The 24,013-nt window shown below is 43.2% G+C and overlaps 1 protein-coding gene across 5 annotated transcripts in view; it reads right to left on the bottom strand.

Moving 5' to 3' along the window:
* Positions 1 to 6,508: 6,508 nt before the first annotated feature.
* The window catches only part of LOC147101629 (mitochondrial adenyl nucleotide antiporter SLC25A25-B), a 67,174-nt gene continuing 49,669 nt past the window's right edge, over positions 6,509 to 24,013 (bottom strand). For 3 of the 5 annotated variants that reach the window (XM_085965346.1, XM_085965348.1, XM_085965349.1), the window contains exons 2-11: positions 22,414 to 22,540; positions 22,092 to 22,179; positions 20,690 to 20,725; positions 20,215 to 20,326; positions 16,070 to 16,228; positions 13,395 to 13,547; positions 12,327 to 12,434; positions 12,037 to 12,204; positions 11,697 to 11,847; positions 6,509 to 10,259 (exon numbers count right to left, since the gene is read on the bottom strand). In XM_085965346.1, coding sequence (XP_085821472.1) covers positions 10,075 to 10,259; positions 11,697 to 11,847; positions 12,037 to 12,204; positions 12,327 to 12,434; positions 13,395 to 13,547; positions 16,070 to 16,228; positions 20,215 to 20,326; positions 20,690 to 20,725; positions 22,092 to 22,179; positions 22,414 to 22,540 — 1,287 coding nt within the window. In that variant the 3' untranslated portion in view covers positions 6,509 to 10,074. The remainder of the gene's footprint in view (positions 10,260 to 11,696; positions 11,848 to 12,036; positions 12,205 to 12,326; positions 12,435 to 13,394; positions 13,548 to 16,069; positions 16,229 to 20,214; positions 20,327 to 20,689; positions 20,726 to 22,091; positions 22,180 to 22,413; positions 22,541 to 24,013) is intronic. The other 2 variants (XM_085965347.1, XM_085965350.1) reach the window with 1 other exon arrangement.

Here is a 24,013-nt window from a genome sequence, read left to right as displayed (position 1 = left end):
GGAGCAGCTTCACCGAGGGGAAAGGATGAACAAAAATGATACAGCTGCTTGTCCGCCTCACATCCATTGTTCTCAGGCTGTGGACAATGTGTACTGTCCAACCCTTGGTTGCCGGGAAGATAGCTTGTACAACTGAGTGATTTGCTGGGCCAGAAAGAGTCAACCACAAACTGTAGGCCAGACCAGGTAGGGGTAAGTAGGTTAATTTCCCTTAACCAGTTGGGTGTATTTTTTTTTTAATTAGTCAACTTTGGCACGGTGGCATAGTGGTTAGCACTGTTGCCTCACAGTGCCAGGAACCCGGGTTCAAATCCGGCCTCGGGTGACTGTCTGTGTGGAGTTTGCACATTCTCCCCGTGTTTGCATGGGTTTCCTCTGGGTGCTCTGGTTTCTTCCCACAGTCCAAAGATGTGTGGGTTAGGTTGATTGGCCATGATAAAAATTGGCCCTTAGTGTTAGGGGGGATTAAATACGTGGGGTTATGGGGATAGGGCTTGGGTGGGATGGCTGTCGGTGTAGGGACCAGGTGCTAAGGGTTTGGATGATCAGCCATGATCTCGTTGAATGGCTCGAAGGGCCGAATGGCCTGCTCCTAGTTTCTATGTTAACTTTCATAGCCCACAGGTTACCAGATTTACACAGAATCTACACCACAGAAACTGGCCATTCAGCCCCACTGGTCCGTGCCAGTGTTTATGCTCCACTCGAGCCTCCTCCCACCTCTCTTCATCTCACCCTATCAGCATATCCTTCTATTCCTTTCTCCCTTGTGTGTTTATCCAGCCTCCCCTTAAATGCGTCTATACTATTCGCCTCAACCACTCCCTGTGGTAGCAAGTTCCACATTCTAACCACTCTCTAGGTAAAGGAATTTCTCCTGAATTCCCTATTGGATTTATTAGTGACTACCTTATATTTATGGCCCCTAGTTTTGGTCTCCCCTGTAACTGTAAACATCTCCTCTATGTCTACCCTATCAAGCCCTTTCATTATCTCAAAGACCTCTAGTTTTGGTTCTCACATCACACCATATTCCCCAAATTACAATTAAATTGTGGTTTGAAATTTTCAGGAAATATATAAATAAATCAGTATCAATCCATGTACATATGGTTTTTGCAAACAGAACACAAAAGGTATTGGCCCGGATTTTACGGTCAGTGGCGAAGGGACGACGCTCACCGTTCATCGCGCTGACAGCTGCCCATGGGGTTTTTGCGCGCTTGTGAGTGTAGACTTGCTGTCATCAGGCGTCTGATCCGGCACGCTGCCCCCTGCAGGGGATCTGTGGCGTTCGTGAGTAGGACAAGCAACAGTGAGGCTCTTCAACCAAGCCGATTGAAGAATCCTCACTGAGCCACATAGTCTAAACCAGGAAGTATAAATTAGAATATTTAATTCATTGTAAAATCATGTACAGAAATAAAGAGAGAGGAAAGAAAGATGGGATTATGAGAGCGAGATAAAGAAAATGGAAAGAAAAAGCTTAAAAAAAGTTTTATTTTAACTTTAAATTTTTTAAATTAAATTCTGAAGGAATGAGACTCCACGCTTAGTAAAATTAAATTTTCAGAGCCAGAGAGGTTGTTTGGCGGTAATTAAGACTTATCACACTGTTAAAAATTCACTTACACCTGGATGCACCAGCCCTAACTTTTTCTGGCGTGTTTAGTGGGTAAGTACCGCAACTTCACGCCCTTACATGGATTTCAATGCCAAGTCTATCTGCGAGTTACTGTGAGTGAAATCTGTGGAGAAGCAGGTTAAATTTGACAGCAACTTCCGGATTTCCGCGTTTAACTGCGCATCTGCGGACGCCAGAAGTTGCTGTCCAATTTACTCCTTAATAAGTGAGTGCTGATAGCCTCACTATTATGCTTAATGCAAAATCCGAGCCTATTAACTTTTCACTCACACTGGTGGTGATGTTTATCGAATTCAATGTCGGGCTAGACCCATTACTACTAAGCTACTATACCCATGTCCTTAGGGTTGATCTGTGCTCAGACTTTCTTGCATACCTTGTACCATCTGCCCTTTTATTTAGCTACAGTTTTCGTTAAATGCTAGCCCACTGCAAGCAGGATCTTCCTTTGAACTGCGTTCCCTGTTATAGTCCCCTGGGTAGACGACAGCCCAGCATTAAATAAAAACAAACTATGTCAGGCTATTTGTTTGTGAACGAACCATCAGGGAACACTATCACATCCAAGTCTATATATATTCCTTGATTGTTGCTAGGTAAAAAAATCCCCAAGTCATTCAAGCTGCTCCACTGGATCCTAGGTGTCCATTATTCTCACCCAAAACTATTGAGTACATTTCAAAAACTTGTATTTATAGAGCGCCTTTAATGTAGGAAAATATCCCAAGGCGCTTCACAGGAGTGTTATCAAACAAAATGTGACACCGAGCCACAAAAGGAGATATTAGGACAAGCTTGGTCAACGAGGTAGGTTTTAAGGAGTGTTTTAAAGGAGGAAAGAGAGGCGGAGAGGTTTAGGGAGGGAATTCCAGAGCTTAAGGCCTCGGTAGCCGAAGGCAGGGCCGCCAATGGTGGAGCGATTATAATCGAGGATGCGCAAGAGGCCCAGAATTGGAGGAGCGCAGGTTGTAACCTGCTCACTGGTGTCCATTGTTGAATATATAAAAATCCGAAAGCCTCGCTCAGGCTCCAGCCTTTCCATGTCATTCATAATGTATTAAAATTATAATTTCAGGAGTTTACAATGACATGTGGATGTATAATCTCATGAAGCCATTGTACAATTTGATGCATGGTGCTTGCAGGAGTATGCTACAGGTACAACAACAACAACTTGTATTTATATAGCACCTTTAAAATAGTAAAATGACCCACGGTGTTGCACAGGAGTATTTTATAAGACAAAAAATTTGACACAGAGCCACATGAGGAGATATTAGGGCAGGTGACCAAAAGCTTGGTCAATGAGGTAGGTTTTAAGGAGCGTCTTAAAGGAGGAGAGAGAGGTGGAGAGGTTTAGGGAGGGAATTCCAGAGCTGAGGACCCAGGCAATAGAAGGCACGGCTGCCAATGGTGGGGCGATTATAATCAGGGATGCTCAAGGTGGCAGAATTAGAGGAGCGCAGATATCTCGGGGGGGGGGGGGGGGGGGGCGGGCGGCTGGAGGAGATTACAGAGATAGGGAGGGGCGAGGCCATGGAGGGATTTGAAAACAAGTTTGAGAATTTTGAAATCAAGGCATTGCTTAACCGGGAGCCAATGTAGGTCAGCGAGCACAGGGGTGATGGGTGAACGGGACTTGGCGCGAGTTAGGACACAGGCAGCCGAGTTTTGGATGACCTCAAGTTTATGTAGGGTAGAACGTGGGAGGCCGGACAGGAGTGCGTTGGAATAGTCAAGTCTAGAGATAACAAAGGCATGGATGAGGGTTTCAGCAGCGGATGAGCTGAGGCAAGGACGGAGACGGGCGATGTTACGGAGGTGGAAATAGGCGGTCAGTTATGCCACGGATATGTGGTCGGAAGCTAATTTCAGGGTCAAATATGACACCAAGGTTGCAAACAGTGTGGTTCAGCCTCAGATAGATGTTAGGGAGAGGGATGGAGTCAGTGGCGAGGGAACGGAGTTTGTGGTGGGGACTGAAAATAATGGCTTCAGTCTTCCCAATATTTAATTGGAGAAAATTTCTGCTCATTCAGAACTGGATGTCGGACAAGCAGTCTGACGATTTAGAGACTGTGGAGGGGTTGAGAGAAGAGGTAGTGAGGTAGAGCTGGGTGTCATCAGCGTACATGTGGAAACTGACGCTGTGTTTTCGGATGATGTCGCCAAGGGGCAGCACATAGATGAGAAATAGGAGGGGGCCAAGGATAGATCCTTGGGGGACACCACAGGTAACGATGCAGGAGCGGGAAGAGAAACCATTGCACGTGATTCTCTGGCTACGACTAGATAGATGAGAATGGAACCAGGCGAGTGCAGTCCCACCCAGCTGGACAATAGTGGAGAGGAGTTGGAGAAGGATGGAATGGTCAACCGTGTCAAACGCTGCAGATAAGTCAAGAGGGTGAGGAGGGATAGTTTACCTTTGTCAGTCACAAAGGATGTCATTTGTGACTTTGATGAGAGCCGTTTCGGTACTGTGGCGGGGCGGAAACCTGATTGGAGGGATTTGAACATGGAGTTGAGGGAAAGATGGGCACGGGTTTGGAAGGCGACTACACATTCAAGGACTTTGGAGAGGAAAGGGAGGTTGGAGATGGGGGCGGTAGTTTGCAAGGATGGATGGGGTCAAGGTTTGTTTTTTTGAGAGAGAGGTGATGACGACAGATTTGAGGGAGAGGGGGACAGTACCGGAGGAGAGAACCGTTAACAATGTCAGCTAACATGGGAGCCAGAAAAGGAAGTTGGGTGGTCACTTTGGTGGGAATAGGGACGCATTAAGTGTCTTTGGGCTTGATTGTCCATTTGAAAAAGTCTTTGAGGTTTATGCCAGGAGATATGACAACAGAAAAATACAATTTGGGCTTATCTCTCACGAAAGCAGCAGCAACTCCAAATATTCAGAATGAGCTGAAGATTACGAGCTCCCTAATCTTCTTCCAGATGAAACCAGATCCAGGAGGAAATGAAAAGCTGCCTACGCTGGAAATCCAAACTAATGTAGCAAACCGGTCTGGCAGCATTCGAAGAGCAGAAATCCGGGTTAACATTCTGGGTGAGATTCATCAGAATTGTTCCCAAAACAAAAGGCTTTCCAACCCAAACCATTAACCTATTTTCTCACATGCTGGCAGACCTGCTACATATTTGCAACATGCTCTATTTTTGAAAGCAGATCTGTATATTTTGTCTAAGTCCCGATTCCTCAGACTACAAGGTCCAGATTAACTTTTAATATAAAAGTCCCCTCCACCCCCCACTGACTTGTAATCTCAGTATAAAAGCACCACATTTCTCTTGGTTACGTGAATTACTATTCTACTTTCACCCATTTCTATTCATTCTTGCTCTGCCCTTGTTTGGAGAGAAATGCTACAAGTATTATTTAGAACCAGAGGGCACGGTCTCCGCTTGAAGGGGGGTAAATTCAAAGCCAATCTGCGGAAACAATATTTCAGTGAGCGAGTGGTCAATCTATGGAACAGGCTCCCTAGGGAGACGGTGGAAGCAGTTCGTATTGATTCATTCAGATGCAGATTAGATAGGTTTCTTTCAGAAAATAACAATTTTGAGATATAGTATACGAGTAGTTTGAGACATGACGTGTGGCGAGGGCTTAGAAGCAACAGGTGACTTTAGACCCGTGGTTCCCAAAGCTCTCCACCACTGGGGCTGCCCTCCTGTCATGTCTGGGTCTCACTGATAGAGATTGATCGGTGTGATTAGTCAACAACTCCATTATCGTTGGACCATGCGACTACCAGGATGGTAGAATGCGAACAAGATAGACCGCGGTCATTTTTCATCCAGCAGTTCCTACTTTTAAAAAAACACATTAGAAAATCTCCCACTCCGACAACTGTTTCCAATTTACATTAGCTACTTGGATTCAGAAATTCAATTCAAATTGGTCAAATTTGCAGATGACACCAAACTAGAAGCAGTGGAACTGATGGCGGCAGCTCAGAGATTAAAGCGAGTTGAAGCGATTTGGACAAAACACAAGGGTAAAAAAATTGAATGCAGACCAGTGTAAAATACTGCACTTAAGGAGGAAAAAATAGGCAACAGATACTCCAAAGACAGACAGACTTGGATTTATAGAGTGCCTTGTCATGACCTCAGGATATCCCAAAGCGCTTAAAAAAAAAAGTACCTCATTAGCTGTAAAGTGTAGTCACTGTTGCAATGTAGGAAACGTGGCAATTTGTGCACAAGGTCCCACAAACATCAATGTGATAAATTACTTTGTTATTGATGTTGGTTGAGGGATAAATATTGGCCTGGACACCAGGCAAAGTTCCCCTGCTCTTCTTGAAATAGTGCCACATACACCTGAGGGGGCAGTCGGAGCCTCAGTTTAACGTCTCATCTCCCTCAGCACTGCAATAGCGTGTCAACCCAGATTTTGTGCTCAAGTCTCTGGAGTGGGACTTGAACCCATGACCTCCTGACTCAGAAGCAAGAGTGCTGCCCACTGAGCCACGGCTGACACCCGCTATAGCCCCTCAGGTGCTGGCCACCCTCCAGTAACTCATCCCAATAGTCATTCTTCGCATCGGAGCCTGGAGTGAGTTTCTACAAGCTACTCAACGGAGGAGGCAGCACAGTTGAGCCTGATCCTGTCCGCACGCGATGAGCACGCTCACCCACTTCCCACTGGTGATCAGGAGCAGAAAACCCGGCTGATGTAAAAAAAAAATCGTAGTGCAGAAGCGCAGAGGGCAATTTAGCGAACTCTTCAGAGATCACGGATCAAATCTGGGACATTCTGGTCTATATGACTCAGTGCATTTTACGTATTATAGCACACTTCATTAGACAAACACACAGCACAAACAATGACACCAACAAGGTTCATTCGCAATAGAAATAACTTTATTAAAGACTGCTCCCCTATTTGAACATAAATACATAAAGGGCCATTGCTCAGTCTTGCTCTATAACACAAACAAACAGGAACACTAAACACAGAACATTGCTTGCATTGATTCTGCACAACTTGCATTCATAATTTAAGAAACTACTGACAGGCTGCCTTTGGCAAATCAGCAACTCGGGTTCTGCTGTGAAGTCCCAAAACAAACAAGTGACCTTAATTCAGTTATGAAGGATCGAGCTGAACAGCAGCATTGCAGGACATTTGGATCTGTTCTCTGGAGATACTGCACTGACAGAAGGGGACTCGCAGCAGAGCTCCAAACAGGGAAAAAAACACATCAGGATCTGCAGAGGCACTTCAATGCTGTAAGGCTTTGAAAACATACTAAGAGTCACAGTTTACAGGCCCTGGGGCACAGGTCGAGTATTCTCAATCCACCTCCATTGATCAGTACGTCTTGCTTTTAATAAACAGGTTTTTTATTTAACATTTATAAATTTTAAAAAAACTGCACTCACACGATCAACTGATTCACAACATGAAAATAAACCTTCAATGGAAAACACCTTCTGGTCCCAGCAAAATAACATTGTATTAAATTCTGACTACATGTTTGTGAAGGAAATCACCCATGTTAAACAGAAAGCCACGTCATTCCCTCACTTTCCCCCCCCCCCCAAAAAAGTGTAAACAGTGCAGATTCCGGGTTTTTGTGTCAGATCAGGAAGATTGCCCGCAGATTCCTGCGTACAATTTATAGCCCACCCCCCGAGTGCAGGACTACACCGGCAAGAGGAGTTTATCACAAAAAATAAATGGGACAGACGTCAGTGTTCCCCTGAACTTTTTTCCCCCTGCGCGGGCCCCTTTAAATTTGCTGCGCCGTATCTCTTCCAGCAGAACAGCCGGTGAGCGGCCTGCGCGGGGCCTCGCTCTCTGTGTGCGGCCGCGCACCTTAGGGGGAAACACCGACGAACATCCCGCTCATCCCACAGAATATTGCAGAGCAGCAGTTCCACGCCCCTGCAAACTTCTGTGCATAAATAGCTAGAACAGAAATAATCTGGACAAGGCAGAGAAACCAAGCCATGCTCTAGGTTCGACATTTTAAGTTTAGTGATCGCACAACAGTTACAACTAAAGTTACACATAATTTACTTTTCACAAATCTGTAAAATAAATACATAAATTAGAGAGGGGGTATAAACTCCTCAAAACTCAACTTGCAACACATAATAGCCAAGATTGGACACGTGAATTAAGATTGAGTTTGTAATTCTAAAATGATAACTTGTAAAAAAGCTGTTCAGTTAGCAAAGTTACAGTTCTTAGTTGGGGAAAGAAAGCAGTCCCTTTTTAAAAAACAAATCAGCTTTTAACTTGCTGCAATATAGAACATGTTGCTGCTAAACCAGTTTGAGCGATACAGAACTTTTGCTCAGCTGCAGCACAAATCCCATGCCCCACAGTTCGAACAGGTACAAATGCATAAGGACCAGTCTCTCTAAAGAAGCCCAAGACAACTGCTGAAAACTGCATTTCACCAGGCGGGTACAGTATCGGGTCTCAAAATCCTGCAGGTCCCACATCACCACAAGACTTCATAAACCTCTCCGTACACCAGGAGTCGCAGGCTCTGTGCCTACACTCCGCAGGTTTGTAACATCCTTCAAATCATCTTGCCTTCTTCCACCCCCCCTCCCCCTCCCACAAAAAGCTTTTCTACTCAAAGCAGACTGTAGCTGACTACACATACATTATGGGATTTTCATGCTTTCTTTTAAAGATTCAAAAATCTGAAGATAGTACAAGGCAGGCAAGAGTATGTGCATCACCAGTCCATAAGATCTCTTGGGGCCTTTCTGCCATACACCAACAGTGAGAGACAGCCATTCACATTCTGTAGCTTGCACAAAAAACGCGGTGACTCCCAGACTGTTGTAAAATGGTCAGGTTTGCCGGCGCAGAGTGGCTACTCTTTTCATAAATGCTCAGAGTATCAAATGCCTTCATTTCAAAACATTGCAACGATTCTAATAAAATGGCTCATCTTTGTGAACATCTTTCGGACTGAAGTTAGTGCTTTGTGATTTCACACCCCTTTCAACAACTTTATCTGCCTCCAAAAGTCTCCTGCAGAAATGTTGCTATGTTGCGCCTCGCAGGAGAAAGCTGGCCCGTGCAGTACATGTGGTTTTATCTCTTCCATTCCCCCGTACTAACCATCCAAAAAGAGAGTCCGGAATTAATGAAAAAAAATCTAAAGACTGAAACTAAAGTTAAGCAGTGTCTGCACACATTAAAAAAGGGCTTTTGAAGAAGCTTAAAACCCATACAAAAAGAATAGCTAATTTACAAAACGTGCAAATGACAGCAACATACAATCTGTCCTCATTTAGGTCACATTTATTAATAAATATCTGGTTAGCATTGCAAGGTGTATAAAAATAAATAATTTAACCCCTTTCTTAAACATAAGACGGCCATTTAAGGTTTCTATAAGACATAGTTGACCACCTGCACAGCAAAACATAAAGGAGATTTCAAACAAACTTCGCTGGCTATCACTGGGTTTAACTTTCACTCACGGTGGTCGAACAGAATCTTATATGGACCTAATATTTGGTTCCTTCACCAGAAGATTAAGCCTCCACTGTCACAGATTATAAGCCTTTTGAAAACATGTAAACAATAAATAACATAAATATCCAGCTTACACTGGAACTACATGATAAAACCAGACACCGTCATAAAATTTAACCAAACTGGTAATGAAACTCAGGAAATGTGCAAGGGTGACAAAAGAATGAGTTTGCTTTTGTCTCCAGGATTCACAAGCAAAGCCGAAATCCTTTCCGGAGCTTTCCAGTTGTGCAAGTCAGGCTTCAGATCAGAAGGTAACCCAAGGCCGCACTACATCGGATTATTTGGGAATTCCAACTCTCCACCGACCCAAACTCATTAGTTAAAAAAAAAATTGATTTGGTTTCTTAACTTTTCCCTTCCGCCGAGCTATCAATGATGGCTGGCGATATTAGTGGGTGAATACTTAAAGCATTCCTACGATATTCCTCCATCTGCTATTTTAACACCGGCATTAAGCCGCTTAATTCTAAATGGGGCGGCACCACTACTAAAACAGCTGATAGGATATCGGACGGGTGTGTGAGCATTCACCCTCTATTATTGCCAACAGTCATTTCTAGGTGGATATCTGCAATCACGCGATGCGACAATTAAGAAGCTTCAAGCGGCCTTTGATCTGTTGATGGTGCGACTAATGAGCTGAAGTGGGGATGGCGCTGCACAAAATGGCTCCTTCAAGGACTCTGGCAGCATTTTAGAGCCACTGACAAAAAAATGAAATGCTAATCAGAAAATATATCTGCTGACATGTGTTGGGGAATGGTCCCTTTAACCCTCTTCCCCAATGTGTCCTCATTTAACTAGTGTTTTATGACATTCATAGAATGAGATGGTTAAACCCCAGGATGATCGCCCAAGATTAAAACAGCTTCAAGTCCGTTTTCCCCCCCAAGTCCCATCATCGTGAGGTGACTCCGAGCGTCATTTTCAGGTTTTCGTACACCACGTAGCTAATGCTCACAGCAGGGATAACTTTCATGAAATTTGGTGCTAAACCTCTGTACAGTCCAACTGCTCCTTCTGTCCTCAGAATGTGCCTGAATAGTCCAACCATTGTATGCTGAGTCGCTCCTTCAGTGGTAGCTAAAGAGAGAGGGGAAATAAATAAATATCTATATATTTGTGACAAATGTCTATTTACATTATAGATTAATTCAAGAAACATAAACCCAAGAGATCAGAATGCAACTGCAGGCCAAAAGAAGATCAAAGATGGATTTCAAAACTACCATGAAATGTATACTACCATTGTATTAATGCAATGTTACTGGAAATACAGCTCTGGTTAAAGCCTTGTCCAGGATCTCCCCCGATTGTTCATTAGGTAAACACATTGCGTTATGAGCTAAACAACACAGCAGGAGGATCCCAGACAATGTTCCCTTTAAGCTGTGTGGCCGCGCAGTGTTCTGCAGCTCCCACGCAGCCAGCTCATCAGCGTTTAAATAGGAAAAACTGTTCACACGTGCGGTATTTTGAATGGGCCGTGCAGCCCCTTAAAGGGGCCGCGCTCCCCCCAAAAATTAAAGGGGACATTGGTCCCAGGTGCAAACCGTGATCTGAGCGCTGAGCTGGCTGATGCCAGCCGGGACAGTAGTTTAGGCTGCTCCAATCAGCCTCACACTCCCTGGGATCACGGCGCTAACAATCAGAGCTGTGAACTCTGGCCGATTCTCTGCACCTCTGTGCGCAACGGCAGGATTGGGCTCAGCTATGAATCTCCCTGTGGTTAAAAAAAAAAAAGCCTGCTCTCTCTCATTCTGTGGGCTCTCACATGAATAGCCACTTATACGAGTACAACGGGCTTGCTGCAATCTTCAAAAATGTAACCCAGCACGAGTCATTTTCTTCAGAATAGGAGAGGGAAGAAAAATAAGTTTGGCGAAACCGTTTCATTCAAGTGTTGAGTTTGGTTAAGTTTACAGTGACTTATAATGCCATTCAGGGTAGATGCAGGGAGGTTGTTTCCCCTGGCTGGAGAATCTAGAACTAGGGGGCACAGTCTCAGGATAAGGGGTCGGCCATTTAGGACTGAGATGAGAAGAAATTTCTTCACTCAGAGGGTTGTGAATATTTGGAATTCTTTACCCCCAAAGGGCTGTGGATGCTGAATCGTTGAGTATATTCAAGACGGAGGTCGATAGGTTTTTGGACTCTGGGGAAATCAAGGGATATGGAGATCGGGCGGGAAAGTGGAGTTGAGGTCGATGATCAGCCATGATCTTACTGAATGGCGGAGCAGGCTCGAGGGGCTGTATGGCCGACTCCTGCTCCTAATTCTTGTTATATTCAGCAAATCTGCATTTCTGATGCAATACACATTAAAAGCCTCTTTGGGAACAGATCAAGCAAATCTTTGCTGCACACAGTAAACCAGATACAGACTTTATGGATTGACCTCTATCCGATGCATGTGGCTACACAAGGGTTTCTCACCAACAGGGTATCCATTAATTGATCAGTATAGAACCTTATCAACTGAAAACTAAATATACCCTCATCCTTCAGAGAGACAGTTACCTTGTGCCTGCATTCGTGTCCTGACAAGTGCCAATGGGTAACTGGCTAACTGTCCACAGGTGCTCGAAACGGTGCCACAAGCCAAGAGAACAAAGACCCCAGGATCCACAGTGTCAGTGGCGTAGCGCTGCAACCATGAATTCTTCAAAGTCTAAAAGAAAAACAAAAATGTTTCTGATCAATTTAACGCCCATACAATTAGTAAAATGAACCTCGCCTACAGTGTAAGGGCAAGAGCTTCCTTGTAACCAACAAAATGGAAAAAGCAGTGACGGAACTAGGTTCTGCATCAGCTGTTTTTCCAATATTAAAAAAAAATCCTACCAGTTGGAAACCTCACCTCGTAAATAGCCAAGTCTATTCCAGCATAAGGGATGATGCCCAGCATATTGGGAACGTAGCCTTTGTAGAATGCAGTAATTCCCTCCTTCTTAAATATGTGCTTCGCGCAGTCGAGCATGCCTGAATACTGTCCAGTTTTCCGCAGTGCCAATCTTGTCTTTAACACCTGATGTGAACGATAGCCCAGAATTATAGCCAGAAGCACAAATAGGAAATGCATGGGTTTTTTTTTAAATATGGAAGTGTAAATTGCTAGGGAGATTATAACTCTGAATGAAGTGCCTTTACCTCCATTGGGTAGATTGTGCTCTGTGCAATGACTCCAGCTAGCGATCCAGCAATCAATCTCTCCTGAATTCCCAAAGTCTGCTGGTTGCTGCCAATTAATCTCTTGATCTGCAAAAGGACATTCGCAATTAAAATAACGCCCACACTGAACAGTATGACCATCAGACAAATAATGCTTTACTCAAGTTTCCTCAACATTTTTTTTTTTTTTAAATTCCCTTATGGGATTCATCGCCTTAACTTTTAGCAAGATTACATTTAATAATACAACAGAATGGGGGAGAAATTCAGAATTGCCCCGTTCGGGGTGCTAAATTTTGAAAGCTGGAAAAATTAGTGCCAGGCGCTAATCATTCTCAGCTTTCGGTAAATTCAGTGTTCGCGCTCCAGGGAGGAAGTAGAGCGTTAAATCAAGCGCTACCACTTCCCTTCTGGAGTGCTAAGCCAAGCTTGGGGAGGGGTGCGGTAGAGATGCAGCGCTGCCGGGATCCGAGGGCTCCTTCCCTCCCTTAAACAGAAAGGCCATTGCTGCAGGCTCTGTATTTGAACGATCTCCCTCATCGCCGACGGCAGCCGGGATCCTCGACGATCAGCCCCAAGCACTCTATCAAGCGCGTCATTTCAAAATGCAGCCTAAAGGAACACAGTCACTCCTGAAGACCAGTGACCTTACCTTTAATTAGCACTCTCAAAGCGCCGGGCCGTCCGCACAACGCCTCCTGCAGCTCTCGGTGTTGTTGCCCAGCGATGCTGCAGGGGGCGGAACCAGATTTCAGGTCCGGGGCGTTGCGCGGCCGAATGATGTCACGATCTCCGGGCGCAGGAGATCGAGGCGCATGGGGTTACCGCCGTCGCAAACCGCCAGGTGAATTTCGTGGGCGGTGGCAACATCGCTGAGCCCGGGCGGTAAGTCGTTAGCGCCCCGTTATCACCCCCCTCGGAGGCACCAACCAACCAAATTTCTCCTCCAATAAGTCAAAAAACAGTCGGTAAAACTATTAATATCTTCACTTTTGACCAAGTCTAGTTTATGAATACAATCACTCCCACCTATTCCAGCTTTCTCACCTGTTCGTATGCCATGAACTTGAGTGCGGACTCGGGTGCGATTTTGATTGCATTGATTCCATTTCCTCTCCACAGAGACCGAATTCCTCCTTCTTTAATCATGTGGCTAAATCCTCCCGCAATGCACATGTTGTTAGATTTGGAAGCATGAACCTGTTAAGTAAGGGACACGTGAGCATTGTATTTCTCTACCAGTTAACATGCCCTACGTGTGCAGTGTATGCACCTTGGCTGCTGGAACGATGGGGTAACATCGTGTACATGTTTTAATATTCAAGCGCCATGAGATAAATGAACAGTAGTAGTTTGAAAAAACATTCCCATCTCTCTCTCTTTCTCCCTCCCCCCCACCCCAACCATAGAAAAAGTAATTACATTAGCATGGTTAATCTAAATTTCTTCATAATTGTAAACATCTTAATTCAGCACTGCTCCTCCACTAAGTGAGTTTATCTGGTGATCACCTGAGCCACACAGGCCAGGGAGGTCTGAAGGTTGATCCCCAGCCTATGCTAAATCCAGCATTTTTCCAGATGGGGCTGCAGTGAAGGTGCTAGAATTGGCCTCGACACCCAGGTTGGGGGGGGTAGGGGAACAAAGAGAGAATCAGGATCCTAATTGGTAGCCAGCATGTGCCCAGTTGGAAGTGTATGTAATGATCAAGATAGGGCCGCCTGTAATCAACTGGCCTGCTGGCTCTAACCGTCAAGGATGGTAAATGGAGAATGGGCACTCGAGCAATGTCCTGGAGCGTGATCAGTCCCCAGAAATGTAGCCCAAACATTCAAGGATGAATGATGAAAATTGAGCACTGCTATTCTTAGTGATGTACAAAATATCAGTTATCTTCACCACACGCGCATGTAGCTCCAGTTTTATTTTACAGGATCACTTCATGTAATTAAAGAATTTGTGAAAACTGAAGAGCATTTTATACTCGGTTAATTTTTTTCCTGACAAGAGAAATCAGGGCTTTTAACATGGAAAAAGTGTGTAAATATGCTAGTGGCGCAATGCCAAGGTAAAGAGTACATAGGGCACAAAAACACTCCTGGTGAGGCATGTCCTCAGGAGCATGCAAAAAAAGAACAGAGAGTTCATTTTAAACCCCTTTCAGTCATTTGCTAGTAATCAAATTTTGATGGCGAAACCAAATAACGGATTGAGCTGGAATCTTTCAAAGGACTGGCTACTGATTAACGTATCAATCGGTTGAGCAATTATTTCTTTTAAGAACCCTCTTCAGATTAGGCAATCAAATCAATTTACTTTAACATTGATGGAAGATAGGTCAAGTCCATCACTGAACATTAAAAAATAAATAAAACAATGTTGCTCCCGTCTTTGTTCCATAGTAACATTTAAAAACAAAACCATTAGCCTATTTTATAGAGTCCTGCACTATCTTAAAGCTTTACATATATAGCAAAGCAGAAAAGTTACTACTGAGCCAAAACCAAAGCAGTTCCACCTATTGATTTATACCTGACTGAGCTGCTCGACAGATCTGTGAATATGAACTATTTGAGATGGTGTATCTGCTTCACAAATCCTGTATATGGGAAGACACGATTCTTTTTAAAGAAACCCCCGTCATACTAGTTAAGATGATCAAAACTGCATAAAAAGGCTGTACATTCTATCAGATGTTCCCTTCTACTTTGAAAATAGAAAAATGATACATGAAGACGTCAACATCAACTTATCTGAATCAATACATGTGTAAAATGCGCAAGTTATAAACCCACAAAGGTACAACCACATGCCTATTCACACACTACATTTCCTACAGTCACGGCCGTATCATATTGCTCAATATAATATTGGCTGTTCCAATGGCTGGCTGTTTGGACAGAGAGTAACTCAGGTAAACTGTAACTGAAGGCTCGCTCAGCGAGTTTCTACTGTGAGTGGCTTGTTTGTGCTAAGTTAGCTGATCCCATCTGGAGTGACAACAAAGGAGTGACAACTGGCTTCAGTGGCTCTGGGTTAGGGAAGGGGGGGGGAGAAATCAGCCCCGGTTCCCGGTCCTGATTACAATCCAGGGACCTTTACTGGAAGGTTGTGCGCAGGGTGAGGCTGAGCTATGAGGCCCTGTGTGATCAAAAGAGCCTGCCAACACTTGCTGTTAATGCTCATATGTGAAAATTGGTCACCTGGGTGATGGATGACATGAATCAGTCAGTCAGTCATTCATGAAAGAAAGACTTATGAAATAATACTGAGCGGCCTGCGGGTGGCGCTGTCCAGGGAGAGTATAAATACTCTGGCACGGGCCCAGCTTGCACAGGACATTCTTAACAGGAACTAGTGAAGGACACAACTGGACCTCCATGTTTTAAAACAGTCGATTAAAGCTTTATTTAACGCTTAGACCAAGTGCCTAGTAGTTTTCTTATGTCAATGGGTACCCCACAAGATCAAATACATTCAGAAGAGGGGAAAGAGAAAAATCAGTGCACGACTGAAACTCATTGTGGGAATCCAGTTCCTGAGCTGTCCTGATTGCTCAGTGGGGAAATGCATCAAACTATGTTGCACATTCACTGACTGACTCAAAAATGAAGTATGGCCACTTTGGTGAGGTATCAGAGGGCCAAGTGCAGACCCAATGGCATGGATTGCTGAATTAAATAGCTGACATTTAAAACAAATGAACGAAGTGGGAAACTCACCTGCATGAGCACCTTGAGCCGGTCAAGTGGGGCAGTGCATGTTCTGGACACCGCACCCGCGCCTCCTCCCGCTACCAACTGTCGCCACCACATCCCGGTTTGCTTCTCCTCCTCCGTGAACTCATCTGGAATCGTTAAACTCTCACCTACGTCAAAGATCTGAAACACAAATTGAGGCTTTTTATTTCCCACTGCTAGGCAATTAAACAAAAAACACGATGCATAAATAGCAACTGATGTAACAAGCTTCTTCAGTTAATGTAATGGAGGATATCTGCACCCAAATTATTAGATTTACAGATTTGAGATGGTTATATTTGAAGTAACAACAGAAAATGCTGGAAAAACTCAGCAGGCCAGGCAACATCCGTGGAGAGAGAAACAGAGTCAACGCTTCAGGTCGAAACCCTTCGTCAGGACTGAAAAAACACCGGATATGAAACAGATTAAAAGGCCAGTTTGGGGGCTGGGAAATGGGGATGAAAGAACAAAAGAGAAGTGAAGAGACATTGAGAGGTATTCAAAACCAGACGAGATGGTGATAGGACTAGTGGAGACAAAAGACGGCTCTAGATTAGGTGTGAAATGCGCTGGCAGAATGAGAGACAGCTGCCATGTGGGAGAGAAAAAAAGGGGGGGGGGGGGGGGGGGGAGGGCCAAAACAAAGGTGTGGATAAAAAATATGTAAAAATGTAATGGGGGCAGAGGTTATGATCTGAAATTGTTGAACTCGATATGGAGTCCGGAAGACTGTAAAGTGCCTAATCGGCCCCATTACATTTTTACATATATTTTTTATCCACACCTTTGTTTTATTGGCTCTATTTCTCTCTCCACAGATGTTGCCTGGCCTGCTGAGTTTTTCCAGCATTTTCTGTTGTTATTTCGGATTTCCAGCATCCGCAGTATTTTGCTATCGTATATTTGAAGTAAGATGGAAGCAGAAAACTCAAAGGTTTTCTGATACAGACTATGAATCTATCAGCAGATGTCCAAAGGTTATCTAAACTCCAATCTGTTGCTCAATGGAAACGGTTGCTGCACAACTAATTAATCTGATTCAGGGTAAGTTTATCAGCATTTCTTCTAAATAATTAATGTTTAAACTTGATTACAATGGAATTTTACATTTCAAAAAGCTCCTTGGTTATAGAAACATAGAAGATAGGAGCAGGAGTAGGCCATTCGGCCCTTCGAGCCTGCTCCGCCATTCAACGAGATCATGGCTGATCATCCAAACCCTAGCACCCGGTCCCTACACCGACAGCCATCCCACCCAAGCCCTATCCCCGTAACCCCACGTATTTAATCCCCCCTAACACTAAGGGCCAATTTTATCATGGCCAATCAACCTAACCCGCACATCTTTGGACTGTGGGAGGAAACCGGAGCACCCGGAGGAAACCCACGCAAACACGGGGAGAATGTGCAAACTCCACACAGACAGTCACCCGAGGCCAGATTTGAACCCGGGTCCCTGGCGCTGTGAGGCAACAGTGCTAACCACTATGCCACCGTGCTGCCCTGGTATAAACCAGGAACTAACAATTTGGAGTTGCCAAGTCCCGTGTAATTTACAGATCACCTCCTTCTGCAAGAACACAATCCATTCTGATCACAAATTGTAAAATACCAATCATTAATAACATTTCGATCTAGAAACTACAATTTCAAACAAAATTTGTGCTGTCATTTTTGAACCAATGTCACATGTAAGCAACACAACCAATAATGACTTGTGATGGTTCAATGCAAATCACATTACTATGCAGTTAGCAGTGGGCGAAAGCTGGCTTGACAATTTTACTAAGCAACAGCGACTGAGGCCACAATACACCTTTAAAGATTATACCAACTATCCCAGTATCTCCATTATTAAAATTGTTTAAGACCATTTATGTCCTGTATTCTGTGCAAGAAACACAGAAGGCTGAGCAACTCAAACTAGCCCATACACACCAGTAAAGTTATTGACCTGTATATACCTCCCTCAGCTGCTGAAGAAATGACAGCCACAAACAGAAGTGGGTCAGATCGGACGCCACCAGAACCATCAGGAAACGAGGTGCAGTGATAGCCAGAATTCACAATACCAGGCTTTCTGATTAGTATTTAACACACAAACCAAGTCACCCTGTATTATAATTATTAAGGGCTTTTAACAACCTGCTTTCATTCTTTCTCCCATGTTCTGACAGGTAAAAATTTGTAACAGGACCAGCACGACCGCACCAAGTCAGGACACATTGGATGAAAGACCCCCTCTCTGCTGGAATGTCATTTTATCATTTCCCAAATTAGCGCGACTACTCTGTGGGTTTCTATTTGAAATTTCCAGACTGGTGCAACTCTCAAGACTGCAGCAGCTTCCCGCAAATATCTACTACTGCAAAACAACAGAAGTTATAAAAATGTTAACAATATTCTAAACAGCAGACAGTTCGAAGAATAGATTGGCTGCATGAAGCTAGTTATTGGAAATTCAATTAACAGCAAGCGTGGTTTAGATTTGGCAAGCCCTCCTCCCCCAATCAAAAATAGCATATAGTCTACATGTGATTTTGTGCTTTCGCACTGCAGAACAATTCTTGTAACCTCATTTCTTTGTAACATAATTGTGATGTGGTTCACTCATTAAAAAAGGCTCAAAGTTCTATTTTTATCACTCAACTTTTACTCAGACAACCCATCCCTGACTGAGTCAGTAAGTTCAAGTAACACCCTTCATCTGAATTAACTAACACTGTCTTTCACAAAAGAATGACTGCACAGTTTACTCATTCAAAAGCAAGTTTGAGAAAATCACAAGATGAAATTTCAATGATGTATTGGGTTCCAGGATCCATTCATTTTTCTAAAAAAAAATCTTCCAATCAACAGATTTTTCCAATGTTACCTTAAACATGCTATCTTATTGCCGAGACACAGTGCCAATTTGTGTGTGCCAATAGTTACCTTCTGACTTCCATCTGGCAGTAATGAAGTTTTCTGTATTTGCACACCTATTGCTAGGAGATGCAGATGTCAAACTGTGACATCTGACATTGACACAATGGCACCAAGTATCAGTTCATGGACCTAAGGATTACCTCACTCAGTCATTCAACCGAGTAATGAGCAAAGTCAAAAATTTCCACTGGGTCACCAGCTCATTCCTGAAAAACCAGAACAATCTGCCTGTGCTGTTTAAGTAAGTTGGTCTGAAAAAAGAAAAGCAGCTCAGCTGGTCTAGATTAGGCGATATAAGAGCCTGAAACCAGAGTGGGAAAAGCACGCCAAACCCATCGGGCATAGTATCCGAGAAGTTTACAGCCCAGGAGACCGCCATTTGGCCCACTGTACCTGTGCTGGTTCTTTGAAAGGGCTATTCCCTTAGTCTCATTCCCTTGCCTTGACCCCACAGGCAAACTTATCAAATATTTATCCACTTTCCTATTATAAGCTATTAGGGATTCTGCTTCCACCAACATTTCTGCAAGGACTTCCATATCCTAACAATCCTCTATAAAAAATATCGTCTTTAATGTATGCCTTCCAGTTCCAACTTACTGATCACTGGAAATAATTTCCCCCCTATTTAACTAATCAAAAATCTCAATTTTGAACAGCTCGATCAGATCTCCTCTTAACCGTCTTTGTTTCAATGAAAAGAACCCCAGTTTCTTTAGTCCCTCTTCACATCTAAAGCCTCTCACCCCGGGAACACCTTAGCATTACTCTTCTGCATCCTTTCCGCATCGACATTTTTCCTAAAGTAAAGGTGGAATATTCTGACTTTGGCCTAACCAATGATCTGTATAGGTTTAACGCCATTCCAAATGCTTTCCAGAATGTTCTTACACAAAAGCTCAAATACGAAATTAATAGGGCACTAGTTTCTGTTCCAATGGAATATAACAATGAGTTACAGGAGGACAATGGAGAATGAGTTAGTCTAGAACGTGAATAGATATATTTCTTATTAAATGTTTCTGTTCTTTGCCCACCGATTTTCTTACTACAGACAGTTGTCACGCTCCTTTGGAGCGCACGTGCAGAAGTCAAAAACAAGACACTGGATCAGGGTGTCATCAACTGACAAAAAATTAAGCTCCAGCTAGCTATTCTTAGGTAGTCATTCTCAATACACATTGTGCTGGACTTACTGTGGAGTGCTTCCAGTACAGGATTATTTCAGGAATGTTGTCTGCTGGATGCAGAAGGTGATAATCTCGCCACTCATTCCAGTCAATTGTCATTGTTCCATTTTTATCCATGCTGTTAAAAAAAGCAGAGCAAGACAAGAAAAGCATAAAGTTAAATTGCGGTTGCTGCATGTTCAATCTCTACCATTCAATGCAACAGTTTTGATCTATATACACATGATAGAATCCAATATTTTAAACACTAGATTGTCTTATATTATAAGCTATAATCGCTGAAGGTATAGGAGAGGAAGGTTTATCAGCATGTAACTGACTAGCATTATAGGCTCATGAGTTTGTGCAGGGACATTTATTCAAACCCATTTTACAAATTAGGGAAGGATGAAGCTGCACAGGATGGAAACAAAATGTGTGTCTATCGGTTTCTATGAAGGAGTGAAGGTAGAGAAGCAGGCAGGCATACACTGGTACTTACTATGCAATAGGGCCCCAGAGGTGCCCTCTCCAAATTCTGAAGACAGAAAGCAAAAGATGTAGAAAACAGCACAGATAAAGTATTTCGTACATTTAACAGAGCATAGAACACACTTTGCTGCACCGCCTCATCCCCGCCAATACAAACTACACAAACTTTCCAAGGTAAAACCACTACCCTGATTTAAAAAAACACACAAATTCAGTTTTAAACGTTCTTTTGTCACCTCCCCCAGTCATCACCTGGATGGTGGTGACTTATATTTTGTAGAATTCTAGATCACTTTCTCACAAGCCATTGTGAGGAGGTCATCCGACTACAGGATCATAAGTACCCTGCAGAGGATACAGTCTCAGGAGCAGGTGACACATGAATCTAGGGTTTATTTGCTTTACAAAAAAATTATATAGTGTTACATTACGCTAAGTGATATAAGCGAGCAGCAAATGGAGACTTAAAAAAAAAATTGTTCATGGGATGTGGGCGTCGCCGGCAAGGCCAGCATTTATTGCCCATCCCTCATTGCCCTCGAGAAGATGATGGTGAGACACCATTTCAGAGGGTAGTTAAGAGTCAACCACATTTCTGTGGGTCTGGAGTCACATATAGGTTAGACCAGGTAGGGGCAGCAGACTTCCTTCCCTAAAGGACATTAGTGAACCAGGTGGGTTTTTATGACAATCCAGTAGCTTCATTCCAGATTTGCTTACACTGGAATTAGCTGAATTAAAATGCCCCAGCTGCCGTGGTGGAATTAGTCCAGGCCTCTGGATTACTAGTCCAGTAACATAACCACTATGCTTCCATACCTCCGTCATGGGGCTTTTGTCATGGGATACGAGCATATGAAAATGTGTTTGTTTGAAATTCCACTCTGTTACTTTTGTAAGAATATCAATTAGTTTAGAATAAATACAGCAAAGGAGTTTCAGACAAATGCTTTATGTTCGAATCCCACAGCACAACTGCAAGGCCAAAGATTTCAAAGAGCAAGAGGCGAGAGCAATCAGAACATAGAATCAAGTGGCGGTTGTGTGGTAGCACTGTGCACTAGAGTACCAGCTAATGAGTGGAGGGGTTCAGGTTTGATCCCAATTTTACAAAGTTCCATGTTTAGTCTTACTGCATGGGGAGGCACTAAGTGAAGGCCAGGAGCCAAATGGATGAAAAAAGGAGAGGATGCAGCATTAGAGGACTGCAATCATGTACCTCCATCTTGGCAAGATCTGGTGTACAGCCAGAGGATGGAAAGGAGAAAAGAAACACTATATCGGATTTCTGTGTAATTAAAGACTAGAGACAGGAAAATTCAAAGGAAAACTCCACAAATTGGTAATAATGGTGCAGCACATTTACAACGAATGACTAAAGAGTGAATGTTTTTCCAAGTAACATAACTCACCGTTTCAGGATCTTCTCCGCTTGCTGCTCTGAAATGTGCACTCCAAGGTCACGCAGTGACTGCATGATTTCTTGCGCGTCAATTTTACCTGAAAATTTGTTAAGAAAAATTCTTAATGCACAATCTGCTTAACACTACGAAATCTGCAATGAGATTTCTTACTCAGTACTAAAAAAGACATCTCCGTCGTGCTAAAGCCCAACTGGACAATGCTGCATTGCATTGTTCAAGATTTAAGCTAGAATGTTTACTTCACTTAAGTGTCTGCGTTTTTAGATTGCTAAACTGCACACAGTTGCAGGGGCAACAATTTAGTTCTTACCATCATTTTTCTTATCCAGGCTTTTGAAAACCAGTCGGAGTTTCTTCTCATGATCTTTTAAATAATGGACAAATTCTTCGAAATCCAGTTGCCCATCGCGGTCTTTGTCACCAGCTTTTACAATTTTCTGTTTTAAAAAAGACAAAAGAAACATTTTATTTTACAACCAATAGAAGAATGTGATGGTGAAAACCCAACACATTTCTATGTCCTTTGGGTGAGCAATTCTGTCTTGAAGGGAGAATCAGAGTCTGTACAACTGACATTTTAGAGCCCCTCTGATACTAAAAGGTTAGTTACAAAGGGATGTGCGAGATCACTTTCATTAGAATTAGAATTTTGTTCTGTGCCTATTTTAGAGATTTGTTTCAGGGTTCTGTAATACTCTGCATTTTCTTTCTGCACAGTTTAGGTAAACACATAAAAATAGACAGGATATTTGCAAGTGCAGGGTACTGATCCACAAATCCCAGATATTGCAGGCTCTTGTATGATACATCTCGACAACAGCTTAGACAATTAAAATTAGCGGTCGATCATACTGACTATAAAATGAACATGAATCTATGCTTAGAATGTAAAGATATTCAGTGTCTTCTTTATTAAATGCAAATTCTATCCATGTCTGAACTATTATTTGCATTGAAGGAGCTACAGGGTTTAGTTTAAATACACTTGATGTTGGCGGCCTGTCTGAGCAATCTGTTACATTTCTTTAAAAGAATTATCAAACGGACCTTTCCCAACATTGCTAAGATCACCAGTGGAATTTGGTCATCTCATACCCAAGCTATTCCTGCATGCATTTAGTTTTCTGCATGCATCTAGTGCAACTTATATTTTTACGGCACTGAAATGCTAAAGGCAAGCATTCCATGGATACTTTTAGTTTTGTCACAATATATAACTGCCTATTAATTCATCGAACAAAAAGCACAGGATTACGTTTATGGTTCTTTCACAACCAACACAGGCACGATAAGCTAAATAGCCTCCTTCTGTGTTGTAAAATTCCACAAATCTCAGCAGATATTTTATTGCGCCCCCTCCCTCCTATACAGATTTTATCAAGATGTACTTTGTAGCATGACTTTTACATGGAGTTAGGGACACGAGTGACTAAACTGCACCTGATACCAAAGGTCAAGCTCCACCAAAAAATTCTTGTATACAGGGATCAGGTTCCTCTCTGAACTGAATGCATGCAGAGCTGTCTCAGCACTCAAGGCAGCTATCTACGTTCAGTTCACTAACTGAGGCATGGCTGATGAGAGATATACTACAATTAAGGTTTTGTAGTTCCCCGTTTTGAAACAAATGTAAATGTACAAAGTTGGCTCTGATAAATAAAGACATATATACTGGAGATGATCTAGTCACCCAGGACTCCAGGATTCTGTAGGCTCACATTCTATGTGCAGTGAGTGGGGTTAGTAGGAAAGAGTTCTCCATTTTAGTCTACACAGCGAACTCTCAATTTCAACCACTCGGCCGATGCGTTGAGCACAAACCTCCAAATATTTCAAAGGAGCAAATGAGACGTACCCTGCAAGGGTTGCTTGCCTGTCTTCTTGATCAGGAAACAGCACGGGACACTGAG

This window comes from Somniosus microcephalus, chromosome 23 (assembly GCF_052327205.1).
Source record: "Somniosus microcephalus isolate GS21.2 chromosome 23, FLI_Smic_1.0, whole genome shotgun sequence".
Taxonomy (NCBI): Eukaryota; Metazoa; Chordata; class Chondrichthyes; order Squaliformes; family Somniosidae; genus Somniosus; species Somniosus microcephalus.
This window is presented reverse-complemented; position numbering and strand designations above follow the sequence as displayed.